The sequence below is a fragment of the Chionomys nivalis genome, chromosome 24 (assembly GCF_950005125.1).
Source record: "Chionomys nivalis chromosome 24, mChiNiv1.1, whole genome shotgun sequence".
Taxonomy (NCBI): Eukaryota; Metazoa; Chordata; class Mammalia; order Rodentia; family Cricetidae; genus Chionomys; species Chionomys nivalis.
Window position 1 is genome coordinate 44,338,098 of NC_080109.1, and position 22,680 is coordinate 44,360,777.

At 46.7% G+C, this 22,680-nt stretch overlaps 1 protein-coding gene across 1 annotated transcript in view; it reads right to left on the reverse strand.

The window, feature by feature from the left end:
• Positions 1-22,680, reverse strand: part of Nceh1 (neutral cholesterol ester hydrolase 1) — a 62,991-nt gene that overhangs the window by 15,197 nt on the left and 25,114 nt on the right. Inside the window, exons 2-3 of the mRNA XM_057757275.1 lie at positions 6,510-6,738; positions 2,731-2,800 (exon numbers count right to left, since the gene is read on the reverse strand). Coding sequence (XP_057613258.1) covers positions 2,731-2,800; positions 6,510-6,738 — 299 coding nt within the window. The remainder of the gene's footprint in view (positions 1-2,730; positions 2,801-6,509; positions 6,739-22,680) is intronic.

A 22,680-nucleotide genomic window follows, 5' to 3' on the forward strand; every position in this document is an offset into this window, starting at 1 on the left:
ATATCTTTGTGTATGTCTGTCTGTGTGGTGTGTATGTGTGTATGTGGTGTGTGTGGTATGTGTGTCTGTGTCTTTGTGTATGTCTGTCTGTGTGATGTGTATATGTGTGTCTGTGTGTGGTATGTGTGTGTCTGTGTGTGGTGTATGTGGTATGTGTGTCTGTGTCTTTGTGTATGTTTGTCTGTGTGGTGTGTATGTCTGTGTGTGGTATGTATGTCTGTGTCTTTGTGTATGTCTGTCTGTGTGGTGTGTATATGTGTGTGGTATGTGTGTCTGTGTCTTTGTGTATGTCTGTCTGTGTGGTGTGTATGTGTGTGTTTGTGTGTGGTATGTGTGTGTGTGGTATGTGTGTCTGTGTCTTTGTGTATGTATATCTCTGTGTGTCTGAGTGTATGTGTGTGCATGTGTGTGGTATGTGCCTGTGGTATACGTGTGTGTGCTAGTTCATGCTCCTATGAATGTGTGAGGTCAAAGGTTAGCACTGGCTGTTTTTTCTATTGCTCTCTATTTTTTATGAAAAGGTCTCTCAGTGAACCCAAGGCTCAGCAATCCAGTTAGACTGCCTTACTCAAGCCTCCAGATTCTCCTGTCTTTTCCTCAGGGTTGGAATTTAGCATGCACTATTATACCTGCTTTTTTGTTTGGTTGTTGTTATTGTTGTTGTTGTGGGTGCTAGGGACATGAAGCCAGGTCCTCATGTTGCACAGAAAACACTGTCTACTGAGCCAGCCTCCCTAACCTTGTTTTCTGAGACAAAGGGCCTTACTGTACAGCCCAGATCGGCCTAGAAATTGTTACACAGCCCAGACTGGCCCTGAACCCATAGCAACTCCCCTGTCTCTAGTCAAATGCTAGGATTACATAATAAACCACAACACCATACTTCCTGAGTGATTTATATAAGAATTCAGAAATTTAGACTCTTTCTGCACTCATGATACAGCCAGTAACTGAATTCCCTATTTATACTGGGGTGCTTTTGAGCACAATTGATTTAGCAATGAATAAAAAACCCCACCATCCCCACATGCATTAATTAATATTGGAAATACAATAGGTCAAATGTACAGCCTGTCAAACATGGAAGATGGCTTCAGAGAGGTCATAACGCAGAGGAAAGCAGCTGGAGTTTTCCATGGGGCTGTCAAGGAAGGGGGAACCTGAAGGAAGACTGAGTGAGCAGACCAAGGGCCTGAGAGCATCGGGACAACGCTGGCCTGAGACAGACGTGAGATGTGCCGTTTCCACAGAAACCGCCGTTAGTCACATCATTCATGTGCAGCAGCTCTACAGTTGCTCAAGAAAACAGCTCATCAAAGAGCCAGCAGAGACAATCCCACCATGGGTTTGGTAATAGTTACACAGCTAAGATGTGTAGAGCACAGCGCCAGCTCCCAGAGTTACAGAAACTTACTTAAGAAAACAGTGCTGGCTGTAAACAAGAGTCTCTTTAAAATTCCAACAGTTTTAGTTTTAAAAAGTTGTATCAAACTCACAGGTTGCTAGTTCTAGTTAACTTCTTTTCCAAAAGTTTGTAAAACTACATAAAAAGATGCTTGGGAATACAGCTCAGTAGGAAGGCACTGGCCGAGAGAATAGGAAGGGCTAGGAGGAGTCTCTAGCACAGAAGAGACAAAAGGCAAACACATAATAAATAGTTAAAGTAATTCAATGTGCTATTAAACCAAATTCAAAAAATATTAAAATAGACAAGGTGACACACATCTGTAAACCCAACATTTGACACTATATTTTATTTTTATTACAAAGTTACTAGACAGTTACTTAGAATTTCTTCTTAATAAAAATAATGACTATCGGAGGATAGAGGGGGCTCAGCAGTTAGACTTACTTGCTGCTCCTTCACAGGACCAGAGCTTTGTACCCAGCATACACACTGGGCAGCTGACAAACACCTGTGCTCCAGCTCCAGGGGCTCTGATGCCCTCTTCTAGCTCTGTGGGCACCAGCACTCATGTGCACACCCACACATAGACATGGACACACACACCTACACATAGACATGGACACACACACCCACACACATAGACATGGACACACACCCACACACAGACATATGCACACATACAATCACACATAGACATGGGGACACACACACATACACATGGACACACTCCGACACATAGGCATGGACACACACATAGACATGGACACACACATACACATAGACATGGACACACACACACATAGACATGGACACACACACCTACACATAGACATGGACACACACATAGGCATAGACCCACACATACACATAGACATGGACACACACCCACACATAGACATGGACACACACACACAGAGACATGGACACACACACACATAGACATGGACACACACACATAGACATGGACACACACATAGGCATGGACCTACACATACACATAGACATGGACACACACATAGGCATGGACCCACACCCACACATAGACATGGACACACACCCACACATAGACATGGACACACACACATAGACATGGACACACACCCACACATAGACATGGACACACACACCCACACATAGACATGGACACACACATACACATATAGACATGGACACACACATATAGACATGGACATGGAGACACACACACCCACACATAGACATGGATAGACACACATACATAAACATGGACACACACACCCACACATAGACATGGACACACACATAAATAAAAAATAAGAACCCTGACTGTTGGGGATACTCACTCGATGGACACAATGACGGCGTTCAGCTCCTCGGCCATTGCAGTGCACAGCTGGTCATAGTAGCTGATTTCTACGAGAAAGGAACAGTTACTACAGAGGGTGGCCCTTTGGGTTGTCCACGCTGCTTACATATTTCTGAGCACAGACTGTGTTTAGACTAAGAACACAATAGCAACAAACACTGAAAAATGCATGTGGGCCAGGTGTGGTAGCACTTGCTTCTAATCTCAGTACCTGGGAGGCAGAGGCAAGAGGGTCAGGAGTTCAAGGCTAGTGCGGAGATAACCCAGGTGTACAGGAGATAAAGACAGGGGAAGGGGAAGGGAAAGGAAGGAAGGGACAGGGATGGAGTGGGGGGGTAGAAGATTAGAAAGTGAGAGAAAGAAAAAACAAAGGGTGTGCAAGTAGAGACACATTCAAATGCAAAAATTAAATCTATTTTCTGATAAAATGCAACTACTATAACTAATGGGAAATCAGTACCAGGTTAGTTTTGAGTATGTTTTTAACTTACTAAACATTTATTTCAAAATGGGCTATATGAAATGCAACAAATTAATTCTGATTTTTGAAGCACTTCAAATATACCCTTTCAAAGCAAATCATAAAATATTACCAGTATTCTTTTTCAAATTTTAAGATTTTTGCACTTTTAACATCCTCATTTGCCGTGTGATTCAGGAAAAACAGCCACGTGAAGAATACGGTAGTCTCTTTAAGCCAACACAAAAAGAGGAAGTTTTGGTGATTTTAGCATTTCCTAGAAAGGGGACTCAAACGTCCTCAGGAACAACAGTATTTTAACAGGCCAGAATTGATTTGTTCTCTTTGTTCTTTCAGTATTTTAAATCCCATCAGACAGGGATGTAGCTCACTTGGTAGAGCACTTGCCTACATACATGAAGCTTTGGTTTGATCCTAGCCCCACATGAACTGAGGGAGGAGACACATACCTGTAATCCCCACACTTAGAGCTGAAGGCAGGAAATCAGAAGTTTAAGGTCATTGCCAGCCACACAGGGAAGCTAGCCAAGAGTATATGAGACCCTGTCTCAAAACAAACAAGTAAACAATAAAAAAGACTGTCTCAACAGATCCCTAATATTCCCTGCGTCATGGACATGCAAAGTAGCCTTAGAAACAGAAGGCGTGAGAGTGCGTGTCCACCTGCAAACCCTCACAGCCCAGCTCTCCTTTGGTACACCAACCAAACCTGCACACGCTCACCAGCCAAACCTGCACACGCTCACCAGCCAAACCTGCACACGCTCACCAGCCAAACCTGCACACGCTCACCAGCCAAACCTGCACACGCTCACCAGCCAAACCTGCACACGCTCACCAGCCAAACCTGCACACGCTCACCAGCCAAACCTGCACACACTCACCAGCCAAACCTTCACACGCTCATCAGCTAAAGCTGCACACACTCACCAGCCAAACCTGCACACGCTCACCAGCCAAACCTGTACACGCTCACCAGCCCAGCTCTCCTTTGGTACACCAACCAAAATTGAGGAGCAACGGCCAGACTGCCTCATGATCACACCCTTCAGCCCCCCATACTTCCTGTCTTGTACATGACATCTCTCCTGACAAACGTCCAGTGATACAAACTCCATCTTTCTACTCATTTTTGGATCTCTGTCTCTAGCACACACAAGAGTGACTGTAACGGTTAGCACTGGTTGTCAATTTTACAGGCTGGAGTCACCTCTGGGCACGTCTGTGACAAGTTTCTAGACCCATCCGGACTGTGGGTGGTACTATTCCATGGGTCCGGCTCCCAAACTAAAAAGAAACTAATAGTTGATACTGTGTGACAGTCCACCTCACGCTTCTGCCCGTGGCCTTCCTGCCAAGATGGACCGTACCTCAGAATGTGAGCTACAATAAACTCTCCTTTCCTCTCTCCCTCCCTCCCCCATCCTCCCTTCCTCCCTTCCTCCCTCCCTCCCTCCCTCCCCCTTTTTCCCTTCCGTCCTTCTTCCCTCCCTCCCTCCTTCTCTTCCTCCCTCCCTCCCTCCCTCCCCCCTTCCTCCCTTCCTTCTTTTTTCCCTCCCTTCCTCCCTCTCTCCCTCCCTCCCTCCCTCCCCCTTCCTTCCTCTCTCTCCCTCCCCCTTCCTCCTTTCCTTCCTTTCTTCCTCCCTCCCTCCCTCCCTCTTCCTCCCTTCCTTTTTTCCCTCCCTTCCTCCCTCTCTCCCTCCCTTCCTTCCTCCCTCCCTCCTTTCCTTAAGCTGCTTCTCATTCAGCATTTTGTCATAGCAATGAAAAGGCAACTGATACAGTGACCCATGGTCCAGGTCTGCCCATAGCTGTGAGTATCTGCACTACTGTAGTAGCCACAGTACTGGACAAACTTCCATATTCAGTGAGCATGTGTTGAAACTGGGAACAGAGCAGTGAGTAACAGAATAAATGATGGGTGTGTAGCTCAATGAAATGGAGTTACGAAAGAAATCTGTACATTCTTATGTTTTCTGCATTAAAAATTTACAAATAATATAGTAAAAAAGAGACCAAGTTTGCACTGCTTTTCTTTCTGTTTTGTTAAAATGACTTTTACACGTGTGTGTCTATGTGTGGCAGGGCATGCACGCCATGATGCTCATGTAGAGGTCAGAGGACAACTTCTGGGAGTCAGTCTCTCCCTTCACTATGTGGGTCCCACGGTTGGAACTCAGTCATCAGGCTTGGTGACTATCACTGTGTCTCCTGGGCCATCTCGCCAGCCTGTTGTTACTTTCCAGTTACAGAGAATACCCAAAGCTCCCAGCCTGAGGATGAGGAAGGAGGCCATGGTAACCAGAGGCAGAAGCTAAGAAGGAGGCTATGCTAAGCAGCCTGCTTCTTCCATCCCCTTCTGCTCAGAGAGATGTCCATCTCTGCACTTGGAAATGCTGCTTTCTTTTAATGGCTGCATATTTTTGGTATTTTAATCTTTGGTTCATAAGCTGTTGCTGATGAATTAACGTGGATTAAGCAACACCTGCTTTATTTCGTAAAAAGAAAGCCTTCAAAATAAAGTTGACCAGAATTACAGATAATTACCTCATATCCTGGCCCAGTGAAAATTTACTTTATTTTGACACAGAAAGCTAGTATCAATGGATCACAATATGTCTATGATTTAGATCACTGAATTTTTATTTATTTTTAGAAACACAGTCTCTAGCCTAGGCTGGCCTCAAAATTAGTATGTAACTGAAGAAGACTTTGAACACCTGATTATCCTGCCTCCAGCCCCTGAGTGCTAACATTACAACTGTGTGACAGTAGAGCTGAGGATCAAACCAAAGGCTTCTGGGGCTCCAACCAAGGAGGGCGTGCGTGCGAGACAGCACAGCCACCTAAGCTACTGCTCCTAGCCCAGAAAATATTACAGAGCAATCTGCCAGCACCAAGACATAGATCAAGGGCTGGGACTGTAGATCGGTGTTACCGCCATCATCTCCTGTCAAGATACAACTACCTTCAGTCCCAGTACTGCAAACAGGAAGAGAAGAAAGGGAGGGAGGGAGGGAGGGAGGGAGGGAGGGAGGGAGGGAGGGAGGGAGGGAGGGAGGGAGGGAGGACAGGAAGAAAAGACAGGAAGGAGAAAGGGGAACCAATAAGGCAAACCTTTCTATGCCGTAATCATACAAATGGCCCTGTTGATATAGGCAGAATGACAGGAAAAATCATAATGGTCCAGGAGAACCGGTCCCATTCTTAAACAGTAATCACAGCCCCTTCCGGAGCAAAGCACACTGACCCTCCTGAAGGCGACAGGGACTTACTTGCGCTTGCCAGGGCCCAGCCTCCTCCGTGGATATAGATCACGCTGCGTCGCAGCTGCTCATCAGGTTTCGGAGACCCCTCAAACACTCGGACTTCCACCCCATCAAAGTCCGTGTCGGTCACCTGCACTTTTGGAGAAGACCTTGCGCTTTTCTTCCCAAAAGAAATGATGATGAAGTTCAGTGCGATCAGGTGGTGGCTCAGCCCCAGGGAATGTACCAGGTTACTCTGCAGGGTATGGGAAGAAAGGGGGGTGGTGTTAACATCCACACCAGGCTGACACCCACAAAGCCATGCTCACCAACTCCACATGTGGGGTGATGTGGGATGTCCTCTGTATGCTGTGAATGTCTTATTACCATTGGTTAACAAAGAAGCTGATCTGGCCAATAGCCAGGCAGAATAGAGGCGGGCAGGAAATCCAAACAGAGATACAGGGAGAACAAGTGAGAACAAGCACAGAGTCAGAGAGAAGCCAGTAGCAGCCAGAGAAGATGTGAGGTAATGCCATGGCCATGTGGCAATTACACAGATTAATAGAAATGGGTTAATTTAAGATGAAAGCTAGTTAGTAATAAGCCTGAGCTAATAGGTAAAACAGTTTGTAATTAATATTAAGCCTCTGAATGTTTATTCGGGACCGGCGGACAAAAGAAACCTCCAGTTACATGGAGTTCGGCTTTTTGTTTATTTGTTTCGAAAGCTAATGAGAGCTGGGAGTGGAGAGCAAGAAGGAGAACGATTCCCCATGAGGCCCTGGGCTCTGAAACTTGCTATGCTAGACCAGGTTGGCCTCATCCTCCTCGCAGAGATCTGCCTTCCTTTCGCCAGCTGAGTGCTGCATTGGATTAAAGGCAGGCAAGCACCAACAACCTGGCTCACTGTGCTGTTTTGATTTATTCAATATTCCAGGCCAGCTGCCTGGAGACGGTTCTTACAAACACTGCTCCCCTCTCAGCAGTCCCGGAACTCTGAGTCAATAACTAAGCCCCTCTGTGCCACACCTTCCTAGCCACAAAATGAGAACACTAGCAACTATGTCGGACGATTGGTGGTGGCCATGTGCAATGCCAGCCCTTGGGAGGTGAGACCGGAGATCAGCAATCCACGGTTACCTCGTTAGAGTCTTAGGCTAGCCTGGGCTGCATGAGACTCTCTCCAAAACAAAATGCAAAACAAAGACTGATAACCATGATCTGAAACTGTTGGCTAAAAGCCGTAAACAAATTACCAGAGAAGGTTTATGTATGGGTATTGGCTACTTGTTATGTCAGCTCAATAAAACCAGGATCATTTTAGAAGACAGAACCCCAGCTGAAAAAACTGCCCCCACCAGATAGGCCTGTGGTCCATTTTCTTGATTGATGATTGATGGGGGAGGTCCCAGCTCACTGTCGGGGGTGCTACCCTGAGCAGTGGTCCTGGATGCTGTAAGAAAGTAGGTTGATCAAGTCAAGAGGAGGAAACCAGTAGCAGCCTTCCCCCATGACATCTGCATCACTTCCTGCCATAAATTCCTGCCCTGAATTCCCTGGATGATGGACTATGAGCTATAAGCTGAAACAAATCTCTTCCTTCTCAAGTTGCTTTGGGTCATGGTATTTTATCATAGCAATAGAAAACGTAATAAGACCACAAGTATTCTTGGGTTCCAGGGAGAGGAGCCCAGGAAAGTCTGTTGTCTGATGCTTCAGCCACATGCGTGTCTCAGTAACTTGTAATATGAGCTCCTGCTCTCAAGACTCCACTGCAGCTCACGGCTTCACTCTCCTCATGTCTGATGGGCTGGGTCCTGACAGTGGTCCTTCCATTTTTCTAGTATAGTCACTTCTTTCTATCTCGTATCTTTTAATTCCTCTCTCTGTGGGTGGAGTTTTCCTGTCCTGACTGCCTGTTCCCAAATAACTGACACAGAGGTTTATTACAATTTATAAATACTCAGCCAATAGCTTAGGCTTATTACTAACTAGCTCTTATATTTTAAGTTAACCCATATTCCTTATTCACACTCTGCTACATGGTGTAGTGGTGCCTTTATTAGCATGGCATGTTAATCTCCTGCTCCTTCTGCGTCTGGCTGACAACTCCTGACTCTGCCCTTCTTCCTCCCAGCATTTTCTTAGTTTGGCTCTCCTGACCAATCACAGCGACAAATCCTCACGGTGTACAAAAAGATTATCTCACAGTACCTCTCCACAGGCAGCTCTTCTGTACCAACTATAGCAAAACACACATTTGGACGAATGAATGATTTTTCTGCATCAAAATCTGGTCATGTTTTTTTAAACACTATAGGTTTGAGTGGACTTTTACTACGGTTATTATACGGGCTGGGTTTGTTTTGAGACAGTCCTTAAGTATACATTTAACAGCAGATTAGGGGAGATAGTAGGTTAAGACAGGGTTTCTCTCTGCAGCCCTGGCTGTCCTAGAACTTGCTATGTAGAACAGGCTGGTCTTGAACTTACAGAGATCTCCTTGCCTCTGCCTCCCAAAGGCTGGGATTAGAGGCTCGTGTCACCATGATCAACTTGAAGTACAGATTTAACTTTGGTTTTTGTTAGCACTCAACTTCCATGACTCTATTGCAGGCTGGGGGGTGTGGTGGCGTAGTGGTGTTTCTGGTTGTGGGTGGGTCTCACATTTCAACCCCTTGCATACCTACCCTTACCCAACAAGGACAGAAAGACAAAGTGAAGGTATCAATGTCCTCACAAGGCCCAACTCTGGTGACATGATGGAGCTTTGTTCCCACTCCACCCCATCTGTCTCTGCCCTCAAGACAGCTGCAAACCTCCCTGGCTGGACCTGCCCCATTTGAGTTCCAACTCAGAAAATGACACTGTCTTCCCCTTTCCATCTCCTTTACCACAGCAGCTGCTGAGAGCTCCAGCTTGTTACCTCATGTTATCTCTCTCCAGTACAACACTGTCTAGTTCTCTCCTATGTCCATTTCTTATTCTCTTATATGCAATACTAAGAACCTGCAAAGGGAATTCTATGTTCATGGTGACTTATACAGTCAGGATGCTGTGGCAGGAGGATCATACATGAGTTTGGAGTAAATAGTGGAACTCTATATCAAAACAAATCAAAACAGAACCTTGGAGAACAAGGGAATTTAAATGGCCACTTGGAAATTAAAAAACAAATAAAAACAAACAAAAGACAAATAAAAAACAGATGATAGACAGACAGATAGATAGATTTGTGCTGTCTGTTAGCAATCTCTTCTCTGGTTCCTTTCTCAGTCAGGTAAAGAACTGCAAGATGAGGTGTCACAATCCACAGCACACAGCCAAGTGAAGCAAAGTTCCTCACATGGTAATTTTTACAGCATGTAACAGGGCCAGGTCCCCTTTTCCTTCTTGAATTGGATGGGCAAGATGCAGTTTGTTGGTTCGGTCACTTTAAGTACAGCAGGAACCAGATTCTGGGGTGGGGGGAAGATTTTTGAAATACCCATGGAAAAAAAGCATGTGCCTGGAATAGGAATAAACCCCGCCAAAAGAGGAATTCTTTCAGACAAGAACTGGGAAGTAGACCATCTTGGATTAAATGGCAAGTATTCAGAGATTAGCATGATCCAGTCCAGGGCATCTTTCCCTAGCTATCTACCTATTCAAAAATTAACTATCAGCCGGGCGGTGGTGGCGCACGCCTTTAATCCCAGCACTCGGGAGGCAGAGGTAGGCGGATCTCTGTGAGTTCGAGACCAGCCTGGTCTACAAGAGCTAGTTCCAGGACAGGCTCCAAAACCACAGAGAAACCCTGTCTCGGAAAACCAAAAAAAAAAAAAAAATTAACTATCTCCTGTCATAGATAGATAGATGAACAGATGGATGAGTGGGTGGGCAATGGATGGATGGATGGATGGATGGATGGATGGATGGATGGATGGGTCAGTGGATGGATGGATGGATGGGTGGGTGGATAATAGATGGATGGGTGGATGGATGGATGGGTGGGTGGGTGGGGGATGGATGGATGGATGGACGGATGGGTGGGTGGATGATAGATGGATGGGTAGATGGATGGGTGGGTGGGTCAGTGGATGGATGGATGGATGGATGGATGGGTGGATAATAGATGGATGGGTGGATGGATGGGTGGGTGGGTGGATGATAGATGGATGGGTGGATGGATGGGTGGGTGGGTGGGTGGGTGGGTGGAGGATGGACGGATAGAGTGATGAGCTACAATACATTGGCTTCAAGGAGGTCAGTCTGAAAGTATACTGTATTCTTCGAGAAAAAGGTATACTTTGGCTGGGCCTGATGATTCAAGACTATAACCCCAGCCTGTATGAGTCAAAGGCAAAAAGTTCACCAGTTTCAGACCAGTGTGGACTGCAGAGATAAAAGAAAAGAGGCGGGGCAGGGGAACTGGGAGGACAAAGGAGGGTTAAGATAGAACTGACCCCGTGGAAATTATATTCTCCAGGGGCTGATGATCACCTCTTACCTGCCTCCTATAAACTTACTTGTTTGAACTCTCTGGGGACCACCCCTCCACTTGCTTCCCACACCTCATTTCTTCTTTTAGGATCACAACTCACACCACTCTTTTCTGTGATCTTGTCTGTCACAAGCTTTCTCGAGCTGCATACCCAGGCCATTTGACTCTTATGTTCTTTGCTTTCTCTCTCCTGACCCCTGCCCTCTTTATCTCTGTGAAGCTGTCTAACCACATTGACGGTCCTATTTCTTTAGCTTTCCCTTACAATGCAACCTACAACATTCTGAGTTCCGGTACTGTTTCTCCAAACTAAGTTCACCAATGGTTACTCAGTCAAGCTCTACCAACACGTTCCTCAGTTCCCCGACCCTTTAACTTCTCCAGGCTCTGGTCTACTGTGTCACAAACCCCCATTTATTTATTTATTTATTACTTGGGGATTCTTTTGAGATGGTCTCATATAGCTCAGGCTGACCACAAATTCACCATGTAGTCAAAGAAAGCCTTGAATTTCTCTTGCCCAAGAATGCTAGGGTTACAGACATGTTTATCACGCCTGGTTTTTAAAGTGCCAGGGATTCCACTGTAAGGTGGCTACCAACTGAGCCACATTCCCAGACCTTTCTTTGTTTTTGAGCCAAGGTCTAGCCTAAACTGGCCTCAAACATAGAATCTTGATCTCAGCCTCCCAAGTGCCGGGATTACAGTTGTGGCCAACATGACTAACTCCTGCCTTTGCGTATATGTGCAAAGCTTATAGATTGGTTCTTCATCTTCTGCCCAGAGGGTTTTTCTTTTGTTTTGTTTTTCCTAGACAGGGTTTCTCTGTGTAGTCCGGTCTATCCTGGACTCACTCTGTACACCAGGCTGTCCTGGAACTCAGATATCCACCTGCCACTGCCTCCCAAGTGCTGGCATTAAAGATGGCCCAGCTCAGAGTTTCCTCAAATAATGGTGCTCCAAAGTTCTAATTTTTATTCTCTTTCATTTTGTTGTGGTACTAGGGTTGATCCCACAGCTTCTCTAACACTAGTTAAGTGCTCTGCCATGCAGTAACCCCTTGAGCCAACCCCCACCCCACTGGCCTAAACTATTCTGTTTTGAAGCAGAGTCTCACTGCTTCCTTAGAGGGGTCTGGAACTGTTAAAACCTTTTCCTTTAACACATGTGTATAGAGCAGTATGTATATGTCTTTACGGGTATGTGCACATGTGAGTGCAACTGCCCTCGAATTCCCGCAAAGAACAGTGATCTTCAAGATCTGGAGTGAGAGGCAGTGGTGAGCCGTCCAGCTTGGATGCTGAGAACAGAACCCAGGTCCTCTGCAAGAAGTACTCTTAACCACTAAGCCATCTCTAATAACCCTCAACTTTTTAACTTTAACTTCTGTGCTGGATAGTTTTTTTGGTTGTTGTTGTTGTTTTGGGTTTTTTTTGTTTTGTTTTGTTTTGCCAACTTGATACAACTGATATCATCTGAGAGGAGGGAACCTCAATTAAGAAAATGTATCCAGAGCTCAGTGGTTAAGAGCACTTGGCCGCTCTTTCAGAGGTCCTGGGTTCAATTCCCAGAAACCACATGGTGGCTCACAATCATCTGCAATGGGATCAGATTCCTTCTTCTGGTAGGCATGAAGATAGCACTCATATACATAAAATACATGGATAAATCTGTAAAAGAAAATGCCTCCATAAGATCAAGGTGTAGATAGCCTATAGGGCATTTTTTTTTTTTTAGTGATTGATGAAGGAGGGCCCAGACCATTGTGGGTGGTGCCACCCCTGAGCTGGAGGTCCTGGGTCTTAAAGAAAGCAGACTGAGAGGCTGGAGAAGATGGCTCAGTGGCTGAGGGCACTAACTGCCGTTTCAGAGGACCTGGTTTCAATTCCCAGCACCCACGTGGCAGCTCATAACTGCCTGTAACTCCCGTTTCAGGGGCTCTAACACATACAGGCAGGCAAAACATGAATGTACATGAAATTAAAATTTTTTGAAAGAAGTAAGGAAGAAAGCAGGTTGATCAAACCATGAGGAGCCAGCCAGTGAGCAGCACCCCTCCATGGCCTCTGAACCAGCTCCTGCCTCCAGGTTCCTGCCCTCACTGCTTTTGATAATGAACTGTTGTATGGAATTGTGAGTAAAATCAACCCTTTCCTCCCCGGCTTGCTTTTGGCCCTGGAGTTTCATCACAGCAATGGTCACCCTGAGAAGACAGGGAGTCAGTTCTTTCTTTCCATGGGTTGCAGGGGTTGACCCAGGTCATCAGGTTTGCACAGAAAGTCTTTTGAACCTGCTGAGCCATCTTGCTAGCTGCAGCTTGAGCTTTCGATCCTCCAGCCTCAGTCTCCTGAGTAGCTGAATTTACAAGCCTGCATTAGACACAGCTCAACGTTCAGTATTTTATTTTACTCAGCTTCACAGTTCCTGCTTTCCTTGCAAGACAGTGAACCATAATGGCACAGCGCGTGGCACAGGTGTAACGGCACAGGGTGTGGCACAGGTATAACGGCCCAGCGCGTGGCACGGGTATAACGGCCCAGCGCGTGGCACGGGTATAACGGCCCAGCGCGTGGCACGGGTATAACGGCCCAGCGCGTGGCACGGGTATAACGGCCCAGCGCGTGGCACGGGTATAACGGCACAGCGCGTGGCACGGGTATAACGGCACAGCGCGTGGCACGGGTATAACGGCACAGCGCGTGACACGGGTATAATGGCCCAGCGCGTGGCACGGGTATAACGGCACAGTGCCTGGCACAGGTAAGTGTCACGGCCTCTCACTAAATCAGTTGTAGTGACTCTATTGGAATACTGACAACTTGGCACTGGCTCCAGTCTCTCGTGTCCTTTTCAACCCCCAGACCCACATTTCTGACCATTTCTAGGATCCTCAAAATTATCATGGACAGGGCTGGGAATGTAGAGTGTCACGCACCCTGTGAAGGTTAGTCTTTACTGCCAACCTGACTGGATTTCCAGCTACCTAGACCACCTCTGACGTAGTGCTGAGGTCATTTACAGAGAGGCACAGCTGTGGGCAGCAACGCCCATGGGCTGAGCTCCCAAAGAGAACACGAGCTGAGCTCCCCTGTGCACCTGGCTCTGCTTCCTGACTACAGATCCAATGTGAGCAGATGCCTCATGCTCTTGCCATCCTGTCTTCCCTCACCCTGACGACTGCATCCTCAAACCACAGAAAACAGCAGCAAAACCACAGGCCAAAACAAATCCGTGATTAGGTTGCGTTCCTTCAGGTATCTTTGGTGGTGCTGAGATGAGTAACTAACAAAGGTCTGATACCAGGCACTACAAAAAATTATCACTGGGTCTGGTGTTTGTGTGGCAGTACTCTATAGGGATAGCCCAGCCCATTAGAGGACATGTTCGCCTCGGGCTAATGTTTACGTATAAATCTGGCGAGCGTGAGCCCCACCGCTCTCTTTTTTGTATTTCCTGCTCATCGCTGGAACCCTGGTGTTGTAAGCTATCCCTTCATTAAAATTTGCTGTTTCATATTAAGCTAGCCTGGTTATTATGCCATTTACAGTTCTCAAACCTGGGATTGAATGACCCTTTAGAGGGGTCGCCTGAGACCACCAGGAAACACAGCTGTCTACATCACGATTCATATCAGTAGCAAAATTACAATTATGAAGCAGCAACGACATAATCTTATGGTTGGGGTCACCACAACATGAGGAACTGTAATGAAAGGGTCACAGCATTGGGAAGGCTGAGGACCACTGTGTTAGTGGCTTATACCTGTAATTCCAGCAGAGGCAGGTAGATCACCATAAATTCAAGACCAGCCTGGTCTACATAGCAAGTTACAGGGCAGCCAGGGCTTCACCATGAGACCTTGAGTCAAATAAATAAATAAATAAATAAATAAATAAATAAATAAATAGACAAATAAATAAATAGCTAAACTTAGTGTGGCCTCCTCTTCCCGCTGCATTCTCAGCAGCCACCTGGCCACATACACATCTCGCTTCTAGTTAGACACACCTCGATTCTTTGCTCAGCCCCTTCCTTGTTTCTCATGACTTCCAAGCAACCACCAGCTCAGCTCTATTCTACCCGAATGTGGCTCTAATGGGGCTCCCGCGGTCATGATGACCTAGGCTGAGCCTCTTCACTAGTCCACAGAGAGACAGTTGTGCTCTCTGTTCAGCTACCAGACTCCTGAAACAGGGACCCTAAAACCATGGCCCCCACAGAATGCCACGCCGGGGTAAAGAAATGTCAGAGGACAACAGGAGGAAGAGCTTGCCCAGCAGAAAGTGATCTCACATTGGTCCAACAGCTTGTCTCACGGTTAAACTGCCACTGATTGTTTCCAGGTCTTTGTCTTATCTTTTCTAGAAAACTGTAACACGGGTGCCGAGATCAGGCCGTGCCCTGCCTGCGGTAACTCTAGACTGGGCAGAACAGTGATCCGTCAGACCGTCTGCCCTGAGACTGTATTTACAAGCAGTGTTTGAGTTTGTTTTGAGAAAAAAGGATGACTGTGCACCCTGGTGGACATATGGATGGTGCCATTTGTCTGGTATCCCACCATTTCTGCTGGTATGATAAGGGACCTGTGTCCGGAAGAACGCTCCCTTATAAATGTATAGGGATGTGCTGAGGGTATAGGATCACATGGGTATGTTTAAATCACGTGAGGACTACCCCGACATCAGCTTGAGGAAAGCAAGGTGATCCCTTCCACCATCTCACTGCTCAGTGTGTATATTAATAAACCAGGAAGCAGAGAACTCCCGACTAGCCCAGGGACTTCAACTCAGCCCAGTCTCTACCCTGGCGTGGCTTGCTTAGAACTGTCTGTCGTCTGTCGCTGTCTGTCCTGCTGTCTGTGCCAGCTCTCCATCCTTTACCACATATGTCCATCTGGATCTGGTCCTACTTGCCTTCACAGCTCAAACTTACAGCTCCAATCTTGACACTGAAGACTGTTCCAACAGGTTTCGTTATCTTACAAGGGCTGTGCACACCCTCAGTCTGCTTTCCTACCACTTTGCCTGTTAGGCCTCCTGGAAACTCTTGAATTCTGCCGAAACCACTTTAACCCTCTATAGCCATTCTGTAACCTAGCTATACACGTAAGTACATTACAGATAGAGCTATGGATAACTTATATTCACTGTATTTATATTCCTGTGCTATAGGATGTGTGTTTGCCTCAGCCAGGAAAGCACAGGACCAAATACACCCCTCCGCTTCCGGCACAGGGTGCTCCCTTGCAGCTGCTATGGGGACAGTGGAGAGAAACTAGGAGACTAACCTGAACTGTAAACCACACTTGCCCTAATTACCTGTTCGCTGTCATCATCATGACTGCTAAGAATCCTATTGAACTTCCTGTTTCCTGGGGCAGGGGTTAAGTATGTGTTCTGAGCATTCCAGTTTGGTTCCATGCTATAGAGCAATCTCATCTCTTGGCACCCCACCCTCTGTATTCATGCATGGCTTGTCTAACTTATCTTTTGCCTGCTATTTTATTTGGCAGTGCCCTTTGGAAGCAAACAGTCTCTGCACCTGGAAGCACAAAAGGCAGCTGATAATTGTACGTAAGTTGACAGTAGCCAGGAACCGGAGCCTGGCTGTGGTGGGGATGTTTAAATCATGAAATTAGCACCCACTACAAACGATGGTAGACCGACTCAGACTCCTGGCCTTCAGTAGAAGCTCCATCTGCTTTCAAACCATCCCTGTATCTTTCCTTGCTCTGTTCCTTTGTCCAGTATTATTGTCAAATAAAGCCTTTTCTTCCAACCCTGAGAGCATGCTGGACCCAGAGTCCTATATGGGGCGCAGCTGCATAGACTCCACCAAAAAGCAGAAGGAAACATCACTAAGCCACCCTGGGGCTGTTCCTCAGTTGGTAAAGTCCTTCCCTAACATAACTGGGCTCCATCCACGGTCACAGCATTGCATAAACTCAGTATACTTGCAATCCTGGCATTTGGAAGGTAAAGGCTTGAAGAACAGAAGTTCAAGTTATCGTCAGCTACACAGCAAGTTCAAGGCCAGCCTGAGACACATGAGACTTTGTCTCCAAAAAATAAATAAATAAGTAAACCACACTCTAGTACTATAGTTTTGTAAAAACAAGACTCTCAAGAGGCCATTCTATTACAGAGCTGTTCAATTTGTTTCAGATTGTTAATCTGCATATCGAACAATTCCATTACAAGCTTCAAAGCAAACCTGAGAACCTTATATAACCCCTGAGACTCTAGGCCAAAGAAGGGATCCAACATACCCAAATTTTTTCCCTCTACTGCTGTCTGCTTTCTCCCTCTCAGACACCCCTGGGGCTAAGGGGTCATCTCAGAGAGTGCTAAGGGGATGCGCTAGCCTCTTCGGTCCTCATGTGTGGTCTGTTTGTTTTTCTCATTGTTGTCTTTTCACAAGAAGTTTCCATATGGCTAAGGTACTAGTTAAATTCCAAAGCCTCCCGGAGGCTAAAAGACCACCCAACAGATCAAGTGTGCTGCCACTGTCTGGTCATCACAGTTCCTGCTATGGAGAAAGCTTAGGCAAAACTGGCCACAGGTGATAACTAGGAAGCAAACTTGCCCCAGCATCCTGGTTCCAGAATGTGAAGCCATGACTAGCTACTGAACAAGTCCATGTATTCTCAAATACCAGCGAACGCTTCAAAGTAGATCTCCATCATAATCCATCCGGAGCGCTCGGTCTCTCAGTCACACACAATGGAACTGGGATCACAACGGACGTTTAAACACCTTGGAAAGGATACTGGACTCCCCCAGGCTCTGCAATAGTGGGAGAACATCTCCAGCCTGGGCTGGTGAGGACAAGGAGCCAGCACCGCCCCTGCAGCCCTTCTCCTCCTGGAACACTAGCAGCCCTGCGCACGCCTTGCCCTTCATGGCCTTCCAAGCAGAGATGTGAAAATCAGGATAAAGAGTTCTGGGTATACTTACTGCAGGCTCAGCAACAAACAAACAAATGAAATTCTTTTCTACTCATATTGTAAACAGCTAGGCAGGAACGAAGATATTCTAAAGAGACATTTGTACCACACCCTAGGCTATCAAACTGTGGACACAACAGTCCCCCAAGGAAATGGGATTTCCTCAAGGACATTGCCTTGGGAGAAGGAAAAAGCTGATGTCTGATGCCAGTCAAAGGGGAACCTGTCTCCCCAGGAAGACATTTCACAGTCTGAGTTGTCAGATGCCCACAAGAGAGCCTAGATGAAGCTGACCAGAAGGGCCACACTGTGACCACGCTGCAGATCTGGGCCGACCTTTGCCCTCTTGTAAAGCTGAACCCTCCTGTCAAGACCTTGGATATGACACAGGGGTCACTTTACCGGCTCCACTAATTAAATCCCCCTCCCCCGTACACACACACACACCACACACACACACACACACACACACACATTATGTTTTGATTGTCTACTGTGAACAGGGGGCTGAGTCAAGGTGGAGAGGGTGGTCAGAGCCGGTCTCAGACCTCACCGACTCTGGAAACGCCCTCCCTGCTCCTCATCCCAGTGCTAAGGAGATCAGGAGCCCAGGAGGACAAGGACTGGGTCTGAGGCCCCGTTTCTTTCCTGGGCTGGGAATGTAGCTCAGGGTAGCAGAGCACAGCCTAACGTGGGAGACCATAGGTTCAATCCGTAGTGTCCACAGTCAATGGGATCAACCCTTTTTATGTGGTTATTACTGAGTTTTAAGAGTTCTTTATATATTCTTTTTTTTTTTTTTTTTTTTTTTTTTTTTATTTATTTATTTATTTATTATGTATACAATATTCTGCCTCCATGTATGCCTGAAGGCCAGAAGAGGGCACCAGACCTCTTTACAGATGGTTGTGAGCCACCATGTGGTTGCTGGGAATTGAACTCAGGACCTTTGGAAGAGCAGGCAATGCTCTTAACCGCTGAGCCATCTCTCCAGCCCCTCTTTATATATTCTTAATATAAGCCGCTTTCCAAACACATTATTTGGAAATATTTCCTTCAATTTTGTAGGGGTTTTTTGGTTTTGTTTTTTTTCGTTTGTTTGTTTGATTTTGTTTTTCGAGACAGGGCTTCTCCCTGTAGCTTTACAGCCTATCTTGGCACTAGCTCTGTAGTCCAGGCTGGCTTCGAACTCACAGAGATCTGCCTGCCTCTGCCTTCCGAGTGCTGGGATTAAAGGCCTGCACCACCACCACCTGGCAATTCTGTGGGTTTATACTCATTCTTTGTTTTTCCTTCTGTGTAGGGATATGTGTGGTGTGGCACAGGCATTTGTTAGCGTGTGTGTGGGGGGGCGGTGTTCATGTGTGTATATGTATATATTCATGCGTGTGAAGGCCAGAAATCAACACTGGGTGTCTTTTCACTTTTTATTTTAATACACGGTGTCTCACTTAACCTAAAGCTCATTGATTCTGCTAGACTGGTAGTGCAGTGAGCTCCATACTGGAATTATAAGAGCACACTACCATGCCCAGCTTGTTAACAACAACAACAAACCACAAACACAAATGTGGGTTCCGGCACTCTGACCTCAGTCCTCATGTTTCCGTGACTGACAGTTAAACCCCGAGCCCTCATTTTCATTTTCTGCACACTGATTATTTTTTACTATCCATTGAAGTTTTTTCTTGCTCCCCCCACCCCAAATAAAAAAATTAAAAAATGTTTTCTACTGCTCCTAAACAACAGACCCCAGCGACTGTGACCTGCTGCTGAAGCCCCTTCTAAGGGCCAGGAGGAGTCGCTCCTGTTTGCGCTTCCCTGCCCCAACAGTGGCTGACTCAACCTGCAACAGAAAAGAATAAAACTCCCCACTGCCTTCTGAAATACAGTGGTCCATACTTGCCCACGCATGCCCTCTGCATGGCTTCACACACAAGCTCCACAGAGTACGGCACTAACTGGATCTTCCGCTGTCTGTAAAGTTCAGCAAGCAGAAAATTAGACGAGTTTCCGCTTTTAATACCTAGGGCTGTCTTTATAGCAGACTCTAAACATGCAAGGCAAATGATTTCTACAGGTATTTACCAAGGACTAAGAGTCAGAGGGGAAGACAGCCCGCTCGTGTACGTCCACATGATGATAATCAATTAATGCATCCTGTTACATTGGGAAGCGTAACCCTAGCCCCTGGCATCCATCCCAGCCCTCTGGCCTGGGAGTTGCGTTGGTCTGGACTCCAAATCCCAGCATGCCAGGTCCTGACCATGCACTCGGCCACCCGAGGGCGCTGTATTTAATAAAACTATGGGCATTTTAATTCGGTTTGATCTGAGCTAATTGGATTTCTTTGCGCCGGCAGAGCCGCCCATTTTAGGATTTTTTTCCTAACACATCCTACATAAAATATGAGGGAAATGGGAGGAGGGGAGAAGGTGGAAATTTTTAATTAAATAAAAAAACCTCAAAAAAATGCTTTATGCACCTTTTTGTTTAGCTTTACAGCCACTTGAACTTTCACCTGAGCTCTCTGAAGTCTCATGAGTAGGAAAGGTGAGCAGCCCACTTACTTGATGCTCACTTGAGGCTAAGGTGTTACTTGTCTTGCCCAGACACTCAGCACCAGATTACAGCATATGGGTATCTGACTCAACCGCTCACCTGATTCTGAGTCATCACTCTGAATATCGATGCTGGAAGGCAGCCACTACCCTAACAAGGCATGCCTCTTCATGTGTAATGACACATGCTTTGCAACATTAGAATGTGCAAAATTTAAGATCGGGATGGAGAAGGGAAGTGGGTTGTGAAATGTTCCCCAAACCCTGTCTTCAGGCAGCACATTCTGTCTGCCAGCAGCTCTGCTCAGCTTTGCCAGGGACCAGGGTGTCACCAAACTGGGAGCCTGATAAAATCAGCATCAGAACAAAAGGCCCAGCCTCTCCACAGCTGCCTCCTCGTCCCCAGCTTCGTTCTGCAGGCCCAGGCCGCAAGGCTCAGAGGTGTAGAGGCGCAGGCTGCAAGTGCAGTGTTTCCAGTATACCAGAGGTGGAGGTCGGACCGACTGAGGTCACTGTAACAATTGACTCAGTCTCGGATAACAGTAGGCTGGAGCAGCAGTTCAGCAGTTAAAGAGAGCTGGCTGCTCTTCCTGAGGACCGACTTTGTTCCTGGCAACCGTGTCACATGACTCACAACCACTGCAACTCAAGTTCGAGGGGATCCAGTGCCTACTTCTCAGGTCCATGAGCGTGTACACTCACAAGCACAATGTTATGTCTGTGGAGCCAGCCATGACAAGCTAAGTGTGGGCAGGTCACCCAAAGGAAGTTCTTTACGTCCAACCACTATCACCTGCCAGAGTAATAGTCCTTTCTGAGGGGAATTTATGGGCTAATTGTAAGCAAACAGGCAAACGGGTCCATGTGTTTATCTATCATCCACTCTTTCTGGTTTTTTGGTTTTGGAGATTAGGTCTCACCCTGTTCTGGAGGGATGGAGTGGGGATGAGCTGCCCCAGTCTCGGGGCAGAATTCTTAAGGTTCAGCACACTGCCAACAGACTCAATACAACACTAACCTCACAGTCTTTGTAGATGTCCCTGAAAGACTCAGTGAGCTCTAACCTGGCCTGCAGAAACATTAATGTTATGCCAGGCATGATGTATATACCTGTAACCGATGAGTTTGGGAAGTAGAGATGAGAGAAGCAGGGTTTCAAGTCTAGACTCAACTGTTCAAGTCTGAGACCAGCATGGACTACATGAGTGTTTGGGTCCAGCTTCACCCCAGGCCCTGGGTGCCCCCTATATCCAAGGAGTCTGAAATGGTAGGTGGAAAGTTCCATTTCAAGTCCCCTCCTCTGGGAGTTGCCTCAGTCCAGACTCCACCTCCAAGAAAGCCCGCCAAACCATGACCCCCTCCACAGAGAAGGTCAAGACCACTCCCACAGGCTATTTGAACTGCCCCCTGGTCTTTCGGGTCTTTCTATCCCCTCTCCATCCCCGGAAGCGCTGGCATCCATTAAACCTGGGCTTTTTCTAATTCGGTTTGATTTGGTCTGATTTGGATTATTGCGTCAGCGGAAAGGCTTATTGGGCCGTAAAAATTTTTCAACGAGACCATATTTTCAAAACACAAAGACAAAAAAAATTTGTTTATTTTTATATTATTGTGTGTGTATGTGTGCATGAGTCTGAGTACCTGAGTACAGCGCCCGTGGAGGCCGGAAGACAAGGTTAGATGCCCTAGACTTGTAGTTACTAGCCACCGTGAGCCTCCCGATGTGGGTGCTGGAAACCCAGTTCTTGCCCTCTACGAGAACAGTGTCCGTCTTAACCACTGAGCCATTTGTCCAGCCCTGACAGATAAATTATAGATGACAGAAGACAGAAGCAGAGACAACAAATAAGGACCTCTATTCATTCCCTTTCAGCCTTGGTACCAAGTTCCCATTCTGCTACAACAAGTAAGCACGTCCAAAGAATTATCCCAACCTGTTTACCCCTGAAGCAATAAGGACATCTTCAGACCACCTTGCTAGACAGGAGCTGAGAATATGCTGAGTGAGACCACACCCGGACCAGGACTGCTTACCTATGATATCGTCTGCCCAATGCCCCAGTTCCTCCATTTAACCCTTCATAAGATGGACTCGAGGTCACTGGGCCCCTCTATGACCCCTTCTTCCCAATGTGGTCACATCAATCAAACCTCCTGCTCACTTTGCTTTGCACCATTATGCTTGCCTCAATGGGCATACTGGGA